At 39.7% G+C, this 18,842-nt stretch overlaps 1 protein-coding gene across 1 annotated transcript; it reads right to left on the bottom strand.

Moving 5' to 3' along the window:
* Positions 1-25: 25 nt before the first annotated feature.
* On the bottom strand, positions 26-16,336 carry LOC135087035 (uncharacterized). The gene is made up of 7 exons (XM_063981887.1): positions 16,194-16,336; positions 2,833-2,994; positions 2,210-2,369; positions 539-670; positions 378-470; positions 217-309; positions 26-148 (listed from the first exon to the last, which is right to left on the bottom strand). Exons 2-7 carry the CDS (start codon positions 2,892-2,894, stop codon positions 26-28), a joined length of 663 nt encoding a protein of 220 aa, XP_063837957.1. The 5' UTR covers positions 2,895-2,994; positions 16,194-16,336.
* Positions 16,337-18,842: the final 2,506 nt, after the last annotated feature.

The following is an 18,842-nucleotide window of genomic DNA, read 5'->3' as shown; positions in this document are numbered from 1 at the left end:
CACACTAAAGCCACTCCCATGACCCTCAAGCGTCACCCAACTCCAGTGATGTTACCTGGTAGGTGGCGTGCTGCATCCTGGCCACGCTCTCGTTGTGCGCGGCGAGCGCCTGCTCGGCCTGCTGCGGGTCGCGCGGCGGCTCCGTGCGCTGCCGCTCGAGGCACACTAAAGCCACCCTTATGACCCTCAAGCGTCACCCAACTCCAGTGATGTTACCTGGTAGGTGGCGTGCTGCATCCTGGCCACGCTCTCGTTGTGCGCGGCGAGCGCCTGCTCGGCCTGCTGCGGGTCGCGCGGCGGCTCCGTGCGCTGCCGCTCGAGGCACACTAAAGCCACCCTTATGACCCTCAAGCGTCACCCAACTCCAGTGATGTTACCTGGTAGGTGGCGTGCTGCATCCTGGCCACGCTCTCGTTGTGCGCGGCGAGCGCCTGCTCGGCCTGCTGCGGGTCGCGCGGCGGCTCCGTGCGCTGCCGCTCGAGGCACGCTAAAGCCACCCTTATGACCCTCAACCACCACCCAACTCCAGTGATGTTACCTGGTAGGTGGCGTGCTGCATCCTGGCCACGCTCTCGTTGTGCGCGGCGAGCGCCTGCTCGGCCTGCTGCGGGTCGCGCGGCGGCTCCGTGCGCTGCAGCTCGTCGCCCCACAACTCAAGGCGCGAGGACACCTGACGAATAGAAACGCTTTTCAAATGCTGAACAATCTACGGCTACGTTTAAAATCTAATTTACTATTTATTAATCCATCCCTAATTGGGTGCAGTCGATTTTGAAATTAAAACTTTTTACTATTGCATACATTAATATGAAGTATGCTCGTATTATGTCCTTTAAATTCATTGTCTTGCCTACATTGCATAATCAAGAAAATGGTATAGTACATAATCATTACACAACAGCATGCGATAATTCGAAAACGAAAAGAGTTTATTTCCATTAACCATTCCATTTTTTTATTTCCTTTGTGTGCATTTTACCGTATCGTTCTATTGTCACAAACTAACATATATGAACTGGTATTATAGTATTGACTATCGGTTATTGGCAATGCTTGGTTGCCACCGTCACGTCCCATAAATACATAGTAATTCTGAACACTGCATAATGATAGAGAAAAACAGAATCGGCACACACGGGCTAACTTTTCCTCTGTTTATATATTCAGTTTTTTATTTGCGTAGAACTCAGGGAGCGGTATTTACAAAGGGTACTTGTAATGTTTGCTTCCATGAAACGAAAGACGGCGGCTGCAACTGAAATTAACCCAGCTTTCTTTGTTAGCACAACAACTTTTTTGTTTCATAAGCATAACTCTATGCAGCTAGCAATATTACCCACCAAGTAAAATATTACCGTCGAGGTAATTGGAACAACTGCGCGAATTACAAAATTATTTCAGACTACACTATACACAAGCAGCTACGGTTTATTCCGGAAGTACTATAGCTGTCAAAGAATCCGCTAAAAGGATTTATTAGACTATAAATAAAAGTTCTAGTCAATTTACAATTCAGTTTTACTTTAAAGCGTTAGAATGACTTGTGCAACAACAAGTACAACGACGGTACTTAATAACCCATTTAAGTAACGTCCGGGATGTTAAATTTACTGTAAGTTGTAATTTTAGTACCGCGTACAGGATTTTTCCCACCTATCAGTAATACAGATCCTGTGAAACCAGGATCTAGGACTTAAATGCTAATGAATCGCAACCAATGCAAGTGTGGCTAATCACAAAGGAAAGATGAAAATGGAATTCGAAAAACAGCGCTGTGGTAACAGTAAACTAGAATGGAACTACACCTCATTCCTTGAATGTCGTAAGAGGCGACTAAACGTCATTTTCCACAGCGATAAGGAGGGAAATATGGGAACATCACGCCGCTCCAACCCATGTGGCCAGGGTCGGGAGTGGAGGCCTAGTCGTCCCTTTAGGATCTGGCATTTTAAATAGGGTCGCTCTACAGTGGAGACCTGAATGACTTGACGATGAAGTGGCGGTGTTACCTCGGTTGCGTCGCGTACAAAGTGCCTCAGATGGCGGGTGAACTCAAACCTGCGCTCGCGGTCGGACCAGACCTCCTCGAAGGCGCCGCGAGTACCGGCGTGGGGAGTGTAGGCCTAAAGCCAATCCCTCTGTTTTGCCTTGGGTAATAGAGGCTCGTTCTGCAGTGGAGACTTGAACGAACAAATGATGTTGTATGTACCTCGAGTGCGTCGCGTTCAAAGTGCCTCAGCTGGAGCGTGAGCTCAAGCCTGCGCTCGCGGTCGGACCACAGCTCCTCGAGCGCGCCGCGGGTGCCACGCAGCCGTTCCAACGTCGTCTCCACGGCGGCTGTGCTCGCCGCATCTGAGTCGCCCGACGATCTGCAAACAGAAGCAGAAAAAGTACGTTTAATACCAAGCTGACATTACAAGACTTGCGTTGATGTTGGACTGAAATGGAGCGAGTGGACGCTGGGTGAAGTATAGGAGAGAGTTACTTCTGATTAATATCAATATTGTTGCCTAAACTCAAAACCCATTTGGGTGCTAAGTAAACAGATCGACTCGTGTGCTCTTATCTGTTGTTGTATAGAATATCTAAAAGGATAAACATGGTACAACTAAACCTCTGATAGTAATGATTTAGACAGGCGCCGTAGAGTCAGTCAATACTGCTTCTCATTTAAGATAAATTATAAATGAACTCCAGACACTTGACTTGAAAAGTAATTTACAATTTTAATCGAAGATACTAGGCTTAATTTGGTCCCTGGAACTTAGGAAAAGACAGAAGTAAGTAGTATGCCAAAGTTAAACGAAGAGAGTTGAAGAAAGTACTACAAACCTCCATCGCAAACACTGCACAGGCGACTTGTGCCTATGGGAACGCCGGTGATATTTGAGCATTTTGCGGAAAAATGCTCATTTCACTGGCCGTCACACTTGTAACTGTCCAACAGTCGTTAATCGTTTCGTGTCACTGCACTAATACTGATTCTAACAGCTGCTAGTTAAAATAACGGGTACATTTTGAGTATTTTAAGGCATTTAAGAGAGCAAACACGTCGGGATGGTGATTATAGCGCGGCCGACCTACTGCAGCGCCGGCGCCTACTGTTATGTTACGGTTGGATAGTAAATAAGCTAATTCAACTCCTTCCACGTGTGTTGTACTTATCCATCTATCTCGTGCGGTAATTGCATCAACTCCCTCGCTTGTTTATAAGATGATAACTAATAAAACTCATTATGATCACCTTGTTTATAAACACAGCCCTCAATTCAATTGGACTGAACAATTCCTGTTGTCTATTCAAGCTACGAGTAAATGCAATAAACAGCATTTGTGACAAAAACATATTTTCTCATAAGTTTTCGATTTAATGATATAACAATATCTTTTCACTCTTGTAACGTTTGTTCTCATAACTGGTGTTGTGTGAAATATTTTCAATCAGTCGGAAATTCCGTTCACTGAACAGCAAAATGTTTTAAAAACAATTGTTTGTGATTAAGCAATAAAAATCAACGTTTTTCTGAACTCTACCTATGTACAGACAACAGCACGTCAACGTAACCACTGTGGGTTCTTGTACAGTTGTAATAGGGGCGAGATTGCAACAAAAATGGGTAACCTGATGTCCTGTCGTGTGTACGTGTGGGCGTGAGGAAAACCTCTGATAATAAAGTAAGGTTATGACTTGTTTTTTACTTAGTACTTAGTAGTGTAAACAGTGTAGTGTGCCACAGACCAGATCATATTCTTAGCTAGGAGCTAGAAACTGCAAAAATACATATAATTTCGAAAGCCGGCGCGGACAAGGTGCGCGGGCGCAACATCCCGTCGCTGTGACCGGTCGAGGCTACGACAAATTGCCGCGTATTAGCGCTAGGTTATATTTATCGCTGGCCAAGATGTACAAACCAAGATATCGGAAACGAGTTGTACGAGCTGATGATGACCCAGTCATGATGATCAAATCAAAGCTATCATAAAAATATCGTTGAAGTTTCCTTTTCAAAATGTAGCTGGGAAAACCGACTGATAAAAACCAACTATTGAATTATTGGAGCTAATTATAATTTTAATAAAGTCTAAGTCTGACAAATCATGCTCTTTAGTTTTAAAATGCACTCTGTCAGCCAGCTCAAATCACGCAGCCATAACGTTGGCAATGACAGAATTCACCAATCTACACACTCGAGTCTAAATTGATAAGTCAATTAAACATGTTCAACCAAAACAACGACTGTCTGGTTTTATCACATTTGACGACTTCATCTAAAAAAACACGTGGATAGATGTGGTAAACACGAGCGCCACAAAATGAGTTCTAATAAATATCTGAAAAGGCCGATTAATTTAAGAAACACGTTCAGCAAAAAATTTTGAAGATAATTGCAAGGCTCATTAAAGTTACAACCAGCTAGGCTAGTGCTATCCTATATAGGTTCTCTCTCAAGCACGTAAACAGTAAAAGTAGTCTCACAACCTTTTGACCCGCATGTAGCAAGCAAGCTTCATTTGCCATGCAGCATGCAAGTCCAGTTCGTGCCGCGGCGCATACGGAGATTCCGCTCAGATGGGCGTTTAGATCGCCATCGGCAATAAATAAAATATGAAACGCTGAAAATCACGTATGAGATGCAAGCATTCCGGGCAGAGGCAGTTTCTAGTGGCGTCGGAGCGCGGCGCATTCCTCGCGCGTCGGCGGCCAATCGGAACCGAGAGATATCCGACGCCCGCGACGCCACTTTTATCGACCATTAGAAAATTACATTATCACAAGATATTTGACTAGATTCTGAATTATGCTTTGTTATGTTCTAGTCACTAGAACATAACAAAGCATAATTAATGTAAGCATTTGTTGGAAAGCAAACATACGTTCCCCAACAAAATTACATAGTCACAAGAGATGAGCCTCGTCAATTTAATTTATAAAAAGCTACTTGTATATTAATTGCTTTCTTGGCTTAATAACGTAATTTCTCAATACACAAGCCCATTATGCATTGTCAATTTAGTTTTCATTAGAGCAAGTCCCCCCAGCGAACGAAATATGAATACTACGGTTGTTTTGCAATCGAGTGCAATAAAGACGGACCAATCGCAAATTGTTAGGAAGACCTTGATTGCTTCACTTATGTGGTTTGACAATCAGCGCATCCCTTCCGCAGCCGCACGTAGGAGCAGCCGTTGGAGCTTCATCCGGCTCACTACTGTTCGGTTACGACATTTTTTGATTCAACTTGATTTAGTTCTTTTTTTTTCGTTATTAATTACAAAACGAACGAAACGATCGTTTGGCGGTTACAATTAAAGATAGATTGTCAATAGATTTCTCTTATATTATATCGATATGTTATTAGAAATTTATTAACAATCTGTCTTTAAACCAGTGGTAAAGCTAATATATTAACCACTTAATAAGTCCAGAGGGATGCGTAAACTAAAAGCTCATTACTATCTACGCTGCGTATCGCTTTGCTGTAGCTGTAACCGTTCGATACAGCTGTAAAAAATGGGCACCCGACAGTTAAGTGCATTTTAACTGTGCGATGAATTTTATGAGCATCGAACACATAAAAATTCTGCTCATGACGCTAACAGTAGCCCTCAAGAAGGGGCCTAGCTGTCCAACAATTAGGGCTCAGTGGTAGTTTTATGGGCAGTTAAAACGCATCCATCGGCGGACATTTTATATCCGGTTTTATAGGCGCGGAGCCGGGATTAAAAGTTATACAGCAGGCGCCTTCCTGCTCGCCACTCACCCACTACTACTTACAAATAATAATTTTCCCCAATGAGCACTTATTATGGTAGCACCAAGTCTACTTGCTCCTTTTTCCACAGTATAATTACAGATTTTAAACAATTCTTCAATAAGACTACTAGAGAAAATGCAATTTCAAGATGTCTATGTGATAATTCTCTCTACGTTAGCGCCGTCTTAGCGCACCTGAATTTTAATTTACACTCCGTCGAGTGGAACTGTAATTTCTTAAAATAAATAACAAGTTTATTTATTATTTTAATAATTCTGTTTCCCGGAACTTGCCAATAACAATAAACTAGAAGAACTCAACTTATTGTTGACAGCGCGTGTCGATAGGTATAGAGTTTGAGTGTATCAACCACACGAAAACGTCTATCGTTGGAACTTTATCGGTACTTATCATAGATTGTAATTTTGTCAACATAGAACGTGATAGAACCGAAACAGTAACGAGACTCATAAAGCAACAGCAGATGAGTAAGGCCGACACCATCGCGGTGCACGCCGAACGAAAAATATTATCATTAAGAATTGCGTATGCGCCGAACGGTGACCATTGTCTCGGCCGACTTGTCCGCGTACTTTTTTGATAAACACATACCGCACTTGCATTCTGCTGCATTGTCAGTTACGTCAGCACAGACCAAGGACATCAGATACGAATCAGTTAAGACAAAGTGACGAGCCAAATTGCGCCTAAATAAAGCACGCTAGGTCCCCGGAGCGCCTTAAAGGTGATGCCACGTGGCCCACGTGATACGCTATAACATCCTCTTGTTAGTGAATAGAAACAAAACATTCGTCTTTGTATATTTACTCGTTTTCATATTCTACAATTTACCCGTATCAGTTGCTATCACAACCACGTATGAATACACAACAGTCGTAAATAGTGGAGCATAAAATGTTCTCTCGTTAGTTCCTACCATCAACGCGCGAGCAGCGTCCGTACAACACAAAGCACAATTTGGATTACGTTAACAATATTTGGGTGATGGTTTGATAAAAGGCTATCATACTACAAGGCTCAAGTTATGCAGCTTGTAAGTTAGCACAATGTAGAGGCAGTAAAGTATTAGAGAGGCGTGCGCGGACGCAGATGCGCGAGCACTTTCACGGGACGACACAAGTTGCGTGACTCGCACCCGCGCCATGCCCGTGCCTTATTATGAATGTATGCAGTGCCAGTCCGCGGCATGCTATAGACATGCCAACAATTCATACAAACAGAAATTGAAACTATTGGCGTTAATTTGCTACGCATCAACATTTGTCTCTATTTTATTAGCTGTGCGCTGCACGAATTTCCTTTGTTTTCCACTACTTGATTGCAATTACTGACTTTATCATTAGTCATAATCAAACGATTTCAATCAAAGCAATTCATGCTGTAAAAATAGTTTTTAAAGATATCTATGCAATAACTTTACATGAAACGAAAGTAGTGTAACGTCTAGTGACTAGTGACTGATTTCTGATACTGTATGAAAACATTACAACGACATTAAATTTTAAAACATTATTTTGTGTGTGTCTACTGAGTGCTTTGTGATTTCTTGAGAGATTCTTAATATACTGAAGGCTGACAATAGGCGCTATCGTAAACTTTCTCTATAGTCTAATAACCGATGAATACAATAATTACGTGCGAGACAATAGTTCCGCATCTCTAATTAAAGACTGCATGTGGTTGCACTGTCGATACTCGTGTCACTGGGAAATAGGAACTGGTGGGAAAAGAAACACGCAGACGTCACTAACAATACAGCATGGCACAGGCGATGCAGGCGATGACAGATTGCCGCTTAACGTGTTAACAGTGCAAATTATGTGATACTATTTGCAATAATTTACATGCAGAGAACATACCACAAAACTTTCTTCTATCGATGTTGGTTATTCAACTACGTAACAAGGCAAACTTGACAGGAATCACAATTGAAATGACTATCTGTTGCTTTATTTATTTACTTGCCGACCCGGCGAACTTCGTACCGCTTATGCTCATAAGAAATAATGTGGGATTGTAATGGAGCCTATTCAATACAAACAAACAATCAAATATTTCCTCTTTATAGTATTAGTGGAGATAGTGTAGATGTAAGAATTTTATTCGCAGTTCAATAAAAGGTAAAGCCCTTAAATGAAAAATTCACCAGCTAGTACAACGGATTCAAAGAAAAACCCCGTTACTCAAACCGCTCTGAACCAAAAATGTGTAGGTACAAATGAATTCTTCGGAGAATTTTCAGTGCGTAACATGGAGTTCCTACGAAAGATATCGGCAAGAAGAATTTAATAACGTCGGCCGAGTCTGGGAGGATACAATACATAGTCGCGTTACTCCCGTTATTAAAAGTTGCAGGAGCGCACACAGGACTCTAAGGTCAATTGCGAGGGAGGGCATCCCGACATGAAGGGGACTCTTACTTACACACAAATAAAACTTCGTAATCTTACGGGGAAAACATCATTCATCCCCAATCATGCTTGCATATAAAAACATGTGAATACGAAAATGATTTTTGTTAATATTTATTCTTTTACTTCTTAGCTTTTAACGCCACAGCAAACAAGAGTGTTATAATAGCGTGACTTATAAATTTAATAATCTATTTGATAAATTACCTACCTATTTATTTAGTTTTTTCTGTCGCTTGATTCACATATAATTTTATTTATTATACTAATTATATTGACAACTTGGCATTATTTTCTACTTCATTTATCATCAAAAGACTATGAGATTATTCACTTTCGAAGTAGCATGCTCATATTGTTTATTTATTTAGGTTTATTTTCACCTTTTTAATTGATATGGCAATTGATTTATTGATTCATTTTAGGGAAGTTGACATTTGGCATAATATTAAGAAACTCATAAAACATTTCAACAAATGATTCTACCATGAACCGATATATGACTAATTAATATGATGCAAGTAATAAAATGTGCAGAAGAACGCAACATACGCACGGCACGAAACAATAGTACCGTGGGAGCCAGCTTCGCTACAAACTAAACTGCTAGAGAGATGTAGCAATGAAAACAACAGATAGGTATGTTTGCCGAGAGCCGCATGAATAGAAATTATTGAAGATTTCTTTCCCATATGGATAGGTATGACATTAGCTAGGTAGCAAGCTCAGCGCAACAATGGGAACTATTTGTCGAGAGGGTATTCAGCGGGGACAATCGTGTTGCATATACACGGAAGCGTGGGCCCGAACTCCCGCCGCACCGGGATCGCGTCCTTATCCATAACACCGGAAACGGCGATTGTGAGACAATTTGATTCACTCTCGGAGACCCATCAGCTATTGTTGGCGGCTTCCCGACACTAACTGCTCCAAATGATCACTGAGCGCATAGGTGGCCTGTGGACCAATACATTTGACCGTGTACAACACGGCTGAGCATCGCAGCCGCCATTCAAGTGTAAACTTTACTATCAACTCAGTAACAATTACACAACAATCGTTAAAATATTATGCAATGAAGCAGAGAATTCGCCTTGCTTCTCGTAACTGGCGAATACTGTTAATAATTGATTTCATGCGCGACAAAAGGCTATCGAGGAATAAAATACTGAAACAGTTTAATCGGAACAATGTACAAATGAGGAGCGCAGCCGAGTTGAGGGAAGAATGTCAAAGTAGCGTCGGAGTGGTTGCTCGCTGCACAAATATTGGCCGAGACCAGCCAACAGCCATCTAATAAAGGGGACATTGTGGAGACAATTGCAAACAGTCACATCTGTTCAATATTCCACGCGCTATAGGAAGAATAACATGGCAATGTTATCTCTCAGTAAAAACAAAAAAAAACTTCACTTTTCACGAGACAAAATTTAGTGGGTAATGAAGAAATTGCGATTAAGTTAACCAATTGAAATAAATAAATAAATAATAATTGGTCACAGTTAATTAATTTTCATGATAATATTTTATCAAATTGACAATCGCGATATTTTACGACGGAAGGCGAACGTTCATAATATTTCTAAAAAAAAACATGTCATTTTCATTAAAAATTTGATGAATGATTTAAAGATTGCGAAACGTCATTGTTAAAGCAATCAAGTTTGTTGTAAACTGTGTATGTGTGATACTGAATAAACATGTTTTCTTTCTTTCTTTCAATAAATAAAGGATGATGGGCACAAATGTATGGAAAGTGGTACCCGCTCCAATAGCCATAACCAATATATATTTTAAAAGGCCTTTAGATGTAGGAAAATGTCTGCTATGGGGCCAGTTCTAATTCACGTTTTGAAAGCAGTAATTCCACTAAGTATTATAATGAAAGTATAACACAATCATCCATGTATACGAGTATGTATTATGACTACAATCTATTAATATAACTAAAAGAAGCATTGAAAAGGAAAGGATTATACCTACGATGAACTACCCAAGCTATTAGCCCTTTATTCGCTTTCATCATAATCATCATGATCATTTTAGCCATAGGACGTCCAGTTGAACATAGGCCTCCCCCAATGATTTTCACAATGGCCGGTTGGTGGCGGCCTGCATCCAGCGCCTTCCCGCTACCTTTATGAGGTCGTCGGTCCATCTTGTAGGTGGACTTATTGGGTCTTGTGGGTTTTTTCGCTTTAGCAACTCATAATAAAACCCTTAAGAAGTAATAAAACTTTAACCCCTTTATTAATAAAAGTTACGCCCTAGTTAAACTCTAGCTTAAATTGTCATTTGGTATGGAAATGTCATTTTAATCCAAGGTTCTTCCTAGGTGTAACTTTTTATTATTAAGGGGGTAGTACTTCTTTAAATAAAAATATTTTTTTCACAATTATCCCCATCAATAATTTTAGAGTTAAGGAAGGATGCTGCAGCAGTAAACCCTTCCTGCCTCGCATAACCTAAGTACCATACGATGGACACGTATGATACTTCTTCTTCTTCTTCCTCGGTCCCTCACTGATGAGGATTGCGACCACAGATAGTGTTCCTCTACAGACTGCGGTCATAAGCTGTGTGGACCGCACGATGCAAACTCCCGCCCACCGTCTTCCTCACCGCGTCCGACCATCTCGTCGGTGCCCTGCCCCGAGCGCGTCTGCCTTCCATACTGTAGTCTGTATGATACTTAGGTTGCACAAAAAGTATCTTTATCTTCTAACGCAACCAGATCTGAGGCTGGTGGCCATAGTAAATGTTGTGGGGACCTATAAGTGGTTATCAAGTGTTATTAACTGTAAAATAATCAATTATGTAAACCCTGGTCTTCCTAATATAAATAAATAAATAAATAAATAAATTGTTCGTCTTGGTAAGACCTTTCAAATGACACTACAAACATAACTATTGGAGCCGGGTACCATTCTGCATAAAAGTATGTATATCTTCGTACACAACCAGATCTGAGGCTGATGGTCATAGTAAAAGTTGTTCATCTTGGTAAGACCTTTCAAACGATACTAGACACATATCTATTGGAGCCGGGTACCATTTTGCCCATTGTCCTTTATTAAAAAATATATCATAATCATATATTTTGCCTTTCTTTGAACTTTATTTTCAAATATTGAACCCCGAGAAAAAAATAGTGTTATTGAATCATTGTGATTCTAATACCAATTTGAAATTACAGTCTTATTAGTCCAGTAGAATTAGCTTTTAAATCGGAAATAATTCCTACAAAAGATTTTATTCTTTTAATGGCTTCATTGGTTGCCCATTAAGACTCTCCTAAGTTTTCGACTTCGACGGAGTTGTGCTTAAGTGGTGGGGGCCCCCGAAAGCGGCATTTTTTCGGTTTTCCGGTTATACCGCGTAAAGGACTTACCCTATCTAAAAGTGGTCTTCATGACGGTTGAAGGGCACTTAATCCTGCATTGAATAAGACCAAATTCATATGTTTTGGACAAACCGTTCTCGAGCTAATGTTCGGCAAAGTAGAAAATATACGTATAATTAATGACCCTCTCCACGTCCAATGGTTTGTTACCCACAGGCTTCCAAGTCTTGAGAAGGGCCACCTCAACCAGTGTAACTCTATCAAGGCTTACGAGCTTGATGCGCCTATCCTTGTTCGTCCCAGCCGTTCCTTAACTGCGGTTGCTGCACCTCTTCCTGGCACTCACCTGAACGACTCTGTGTTACCTACTGTGGCTGCCCCTCTTCCTTGTATCCTCCTGCATGACTACGTTGCCTAGCCGTATGCCTGATCTAAGGTTCGACGCCAAAAATCAACAACAACAAGTTCATATTAAAACGCTGAAGAGTTTTTTGTTTGTTTGTTTGAACGCGCTAATCTTAAGAATTACTAGTTTGATTGAAATCATTATTTTTGTGTTGAATAGCTCATACATTGAGGAAGGCTATAGGATATATACAATCACTCTACGACTAATAGAGGCGAAGCAGTAAAGAAAAATGTTGCAAGCACGGAAAATAGTATTTAAACTATTTTCACGCGTACAAAGTTGATTTTGTGGCGTCGAACCTTGGACCAGGCATATAGCTAAGCAATGCAATCGTACAGGAGGGTACAAGGAAGAGAGGCAGCCACATTAGGTAACACAGAGTCGTTCAGGAGAGTGTCAGGAAGAGGTGCAGCAACCGCAGTTAAGGAACGGCTGGGACGAACAAGGATAAGCGAATCAAACTCGTGAGCCTTGTTAGGGTTACACTGATTAAGGCGACCCTTTACAAGGCTTGGAAGCATGTGGGTAACAAGCCATTGGACGTGGAGAGGGTCATTAATTATACGTATATTTTCTACTTTGCCGAACTTTAGCGCGAGAACGGTTTGTCCAAAACATATGAATTTGGTCTTATTCAATGCAGGATTAAGTGCCCTTTAACCGTCATGAAGACCACTTTTCGATAGGGTAAGTCCTTTACGCGGTATAACCGGAAAACCGAAAAAACGCCGCTTTCGGGGGCCCCCACCACTTAAGCACAACTCCGTCGAAGTCGAAAACTTAGGAGAGTCTTAATGGGCAACCAATGAAGCCATTAAAGCAAAAAAATCTTTTGTAGGAATTATTTCCGATTTAATCAATTTTTGTGTTTAATTCTACTGGCCTATATACGAATTGACCAATTCGTGTGTATGATTTCAAATTTTGATTTCTAATTGATGCTTTGAGTTTTACTGTCTTAGGGTTCGGACAAACCAACGCGATCACACCGCGATCAGCCGGCGTGCAGCGATGGCGACCAGACCTAAATGCATTGATCGCCATCGCTGCACGCCGGTTGATCGCGTTGGTTTGGCCGAACCTTTACGGCTACAAAAACTTTAATTCGTGAATTAATAAGAGGCAATAGACACTATTGCCATATTTATAATGAGATGCGATCAATTGCTGGCTTCCGCCGCACATCAATGGGGATGGGCGTGACCTCCGTTCAGAAAGAGGTCTAAATGCTGAAACGACGAAGAAAACGAATTCCTGGAAAAGTCTATATCACAAAATAACTATTATCGTCGTTTCCATTTCCAATTAGAAATAAGCAATTTATTGACATCAACGTGGACCTACTTATAACTGTCATTACCGTTATAATGTATAAATCGTCCTCATATAACTGAAACACATCTCTTGGGACCTGCTCGCATTCTAAATGTCGACTTATTGGTATTGGGCACAATATAATTGTTTTCTTGCTACGAGTATAGATTACTTAGCAATAAGTATATTATTATAGCAGTTATTTTGCTGAGTCATTCGAGAGTTTCGCTTAAAAACACAATATTCACCTAAAATTACAATAAAAACCACATTACAGCAAATCAAAGATCAATGCATTAAATGCTTGACAAGGATTATTTTATTTATTTATACCTTATTGCACTAGAAAGTGTTAAATCGGCTTATTTAATGCCTTAAGGGGACTGGTAGAGAAAGCCTTGTAACTATTAGGTGGCAGAAAAGATTAGTGGCGGCGTTTTGCGATGCATGTACAATTAATATGTATAATTTAACATTTTTGTCTGCACTGTTAGCTAATGGAAAAATTGTTTGTGAATATTTTACCCGTTAGAATAAAAAATGCATAACATAAAATGAGGCATATGTTTTTGCTACGTCGAATGTGTCACAATCGTGACCGCGGCCGGCAGCGGTCAAACAACGGGCCAAATATGCGTCGTCAAAACACCCAATAACAAAACATTATACACAATTGGGATGATGACTCGATAATGAAATAGAAATTTTAGTCCGTCAGGCAGATAATAAAGAAATATTGGAGACATATTTTTTCATAATTAAAAATAACAGTACTAATCCAAGTTGAAATGTCGCGTGACGTAAAATATCTACATAATCATTTTCTTATTTATCTATCTGACGGATAAATAATTACAATTTTGTAATTTAACCTATTGAAAGAAATATTAGTAAAATTTTCATATATCGCATGGAGAACCGTGTGTATCTAACCGGGAACTACGAAATCAGTTGATTACATACCTCTATTACCTACCTAATTTACTCGCTCATATGAAGCGCATATTGCTAATGAATGTCGTATATTATTATTATGTTCAAATATACGGGAAATTCGTAACACAATTAGTATATCAGTGTACATTAATAAATTAACGATGAATAAATAAATCTTCCAATATTAATGGTTAACAAAACCCGACTAATTACACTTGCCTTGCTATAGTGCAGACTAAATGCATAATATTTGTAAGAATATTGCAACAATGATACTAAAGTTAATCAATGTGAAAGTTTCATACAGTTATTAGTATGTTTTCTGCATTAAAGCCGTTTTCATCGGCGCAGGAGATTAATGACATTCTAGTCTAGCGCAAAGAGCACGCCAACATGTTTAGATGGACAAGTAGCGTGAAGTCATGCGGATTTTACCTTTTTCGCTAAGTTTACGAAACCAGAATTTAGATTACCAATACTAAATTGTGACATACATGCTTAGTGAACATTCCAACTTATATGATTACTGAGCCATTAACTTTTGGTGTTATTTTCGTGAATATCGTTCAGCATGATGATTGACACGGTTCATTTCCGCATTATAACCAATCTCGGGACCTCAGTGCTCGTACGAAAGAGCCTGCTCATTGCATGTTTAATTTTTTATTTATCAAACCTATCATTGGAAAGTGTGTGTAAGTGTCGACTTTGTACAAACAGTCGTAATTTTCTTCGTAATGCCATAGCTCATCTATTAATTTAGAAAAATACACCATTATTCATAACTTCATTCATGCACTATTAATAAGGAATGTATGACGCAAATATGTAAAAATTATAAACATTAACGTTCTTAGTAACATTGCAACGTCATACTTAATCCAAAATCGATTACGCCTGAGTTTCATAATTTGGAGTCATGAATTGTCGTCGCAAATTGCAATTCACGCGGCCAGGGGTTACTAGGTAACCTCATAATGGTGGTTATGGCTTTTCAATTAATTTACTATGCACTTAGAGTCAGCTTTATCATACAATTTCTAAATGTAGGCATACCTATTTAGGGAATGAAAATGCATTCAACCCGTCTCTAGATTCTGGCGTGACTGGACATTATTCCAGTGTTAACTTTAAATTACCGGTTTAAAAATACTTTCCATTCAGAGGCTCGTAGTCAACTATAATTATGCTGTAAGATTATCGCACTTACTAATTCATCAAAGCGTTTAATGCAAATAACCTTACAGATTTCCTTATTCCCTTGAAGTTGACGAACAGCTAGACGGTAGCTTGTCTTACCAGCCCGTGGAACTAGATTCTAATTTCCATGTCTGATATCTTGCTTAATCTGAACCATGCTTAAGGTTGAGATCCATCTATATCGGTACAAACCGGTAATAGCGTCTCAAGCGTAAATGAAAACCGCATCAACAGCCTTTGGATTTCCTGCGCCGCAGACATGATGAAAATCTCTTAGAAATCCGACGGCGCGTCAAAGAGCCTCTGTATAATGACCGGAGCATACAGTTGATGTATTAAGCGAGAACCCCCGCCGTTAAATAAAGCACCGCCGATTTGGGGTGCCTCAGCCAGTCGGCGGAAATTCAATCATACCTACCAGTATAAATAATACAATCGCAGGGGTCTGTGCGCTCCGATCGCAGATCCATTGTCGTCCGCGAAAATTAACCACATCGTTGTTAGACCGTGACGTAAATTATCATTTTTCTACATATTTACGTTACAGTTTAAAGACTATAACAATTTACTGCCGATATAATGAAAACATTGACGTAATATTTTCCAGCACAGAGATCAAGTCATTGGATAAATATGTAGATGACATTATACTTTTATACCCCGTAGTAAAATAGTAAAACGTCCGTTACTATGATGTTGCTGTTGCTTCTTCAATTAGTAATACATATAACGCAAACCGGTAAACAATCTTATGTTCATAATAGCGTGACAGATGGACACAGCAGTACAGCACACATAATCACCATCGCTTCGTATTGAGAAAGAACTTGATTATATTGGAGTAGGTATTAATTATTTTTTTTACATTCGATTTAAGTTTCCAATTGGCGCGAAACGACGCGACGATGACTTAAATCGCGAGCGCGGAATGGACGTGGTGCCGCGCTGTTTCCCAAGCGCGGACTGCGCTCGCCGCGCGGCTGCCGGCCTTAGACCCATCCGAAGGAAACACGAGAGGAGATATTACAAATTTTAATCTGTCAAGTTCCGAAACGGAATGATAATACATCCTGTCCTGTCCTCTTATGAGTATTTATGTGTACCGGGGTACGGTTAGAGAAGACTATTACAATTTTAAAACACTAGGCTCGAAGTCATTGAATTTACAACTAAGTCTGAAGTCAGATCACTTACGCCAAAATGGACACTTGATTTAAATATCCAACCCAAGGACTTATAAACTGATTGTAATTCAATCTAGTTTTTTACAGTCTATATTCTTAAGGTCCAAGTCATGTCAAGAACTTCAAAGTGTGTCACGCTTGCCTTAATGTGAAGAGGAGCTTGAAGTGCGCAGTGTATGCTTAACTAGACTACTTGGTGTCTGATGTCAGGTGCTACGTTATTACGCTATTATATTAGTTGGTATGACAATAGTAAACATGTTGTTTGTTCACTCACACTCACTCACTACCTACAACACTTAATATAATCATGCACCATGCATCAGTCAGAATATCTTGATAAGTAGCGACGGATTTTCCTGCATAAAAATCAAATGCAAAGAAGTTTTCCATTCCTTTTTCCCAGATTCAGCTGTCATTTCTACTGTAACAGTTGCGACTTGCGAAGAACTTAATAGAAAGATAACTGAAATCTTCTAGCAAAAATGGTTTGTTTGCCAAGATAGTTCGGAACGTCGCGCAACAATACAATGTATCGATCGCTTCTTCACTACGTGCGTCCGTGCCATAGGTACATAGTTCATAGACTAATTAATACGCCCAGGTGCACTGCCAAACGCAAGTTACAATCTATACATCGATATCAATTTTCAATTAACGAACGAATAATATTTGCGTTAGGTACAGGAAAACGGGTAGACTTCGCAAACAAATAAAAGGGGCACTATGGGCAGATTTTGTGCTCCCCCCAGACTGCATTCAGATCAAACTGCGCCGCTGCTAAGTGCCTTTAGGCGTTCGATGGAAAACACTTTATTGAATGTTTTTGAAATGGGGAACTACAAAGAGTTAGACTCAATATTCGGGACTTTTTTTTCTTTTCTGTTCTCTATTTACCGAGATTAATTAATAAAACGAAACACAAGTACCTATTTTGGGGAAGGGTTTATGAATAGTCTCGTGTCTACTTTTATTTTCAATAGGAATTTGCATGAACAATTAGTGCGAAGCTGGGTAAGGTTACATAATGTTGATGTGCAGCGGAAGCGTGGAAACCCTAGACTGCATCCATATTAGGTGAGATGTAGTCAAATATTTACCTATAGTCTGAAACATAACAATAACACGATGACTCGAAATATTTGTTTGATATTCATAATAAAATCATAGGAATGCTTACACATTACAAATGTTTTATATCTTCTATCATGTGTGAGGTAGACTTTGCGAGCTACCGACCGTGTAACGTTTAGTTTATCGTTACTGATGATATTAATCACTTACGTTTATATTTTTTTTATGAGACTGCATTTATTTGTACACACGACAGCACATCAGGCAACCCATTTTGTTGCAAACTCGCCCCTATTACAACTGCACAAGAACCCGCAGAAGTTACGTTGACGTGCCGTCGTCTGTACAAAACGCTTCACATGGTAAAACGATAGCAAAAACATAAATGAATTCTGATACAATATGGTTAAATAAACTGTGTCCTGATATTCCCCGTATTAGACGATGTACCTATACTGTTACGTGTTTAATAACAGAATAGAGTAATATCCGTACTAATATTATAATTGGAAAGCACTTAACTTGGTCTGCGAGTTGAAACCTTACTGCTGAACTAAATAGAATTTTGCTATAAATATCATGTCACTTAAAAGGCATAAGTAATTGAGAAACAGGGGATGAAAATAAGGAACTTTTTGCTAAGCTTTTCATAATAAATAGTGTTTATGTTCAGAGGAACAACGTGCGATAAAGCTTTCGATGATAAATCGAAATACCCATGGGCTAAGCCGCGGGCAGAAACTAGTGTTGATATTCGTCGTCTTGTTGAATATACGAAGGGTAGGCTTAATTCTAAACGCGATCTTCTATGAAATAACCGCCTATCCTATGTAACTGTGTTTAATTTATATCGTGCATATCATATAATTTACATGTAATCAAATTGCTACTGCAATATCAGGATTTATTACACGGTTTTAATCAGCTACTGCAATCTCAAATATATTGTTTACAGCAATACTTGTTGAGTAGAAAAGGTAAACTAGTTTAGATAATACTTTTTATGCAGCCGTAATTTAGTATCGCTTTATCGGGTACCTTATTTTCAGCCAATTTACTGTACTAAATAAGGTTTCAACATGTACAGTCATACGTCAAAAGTAGTATCTCTACTACTATCTATGGTTGACGCAAAAAATGTTGGCGCCTAGATTTTTTTCTAAATAAAGACGCCTGTCGCGACGTTTTCTTATT

This window comes from Ostrinia nubilalis, chromosome Z (genome assembly GCF_963855985.1).
Source record: "Ostrinia nubilalis chromosome Z, ilOstNubi1.1, whole genome shotgun sequence".
NCBI lineage: Eukaryota > Metazoa > Arthropoda > Insecta > Lepidoptera > Crambidae > Ostrinia > Ostrinia nubilalis.
The sequence above is the reverse complement of the archived record's forward strand: the minus strand, read 5'-3'. Positions and strand labels throughout refer to the sequence as shown.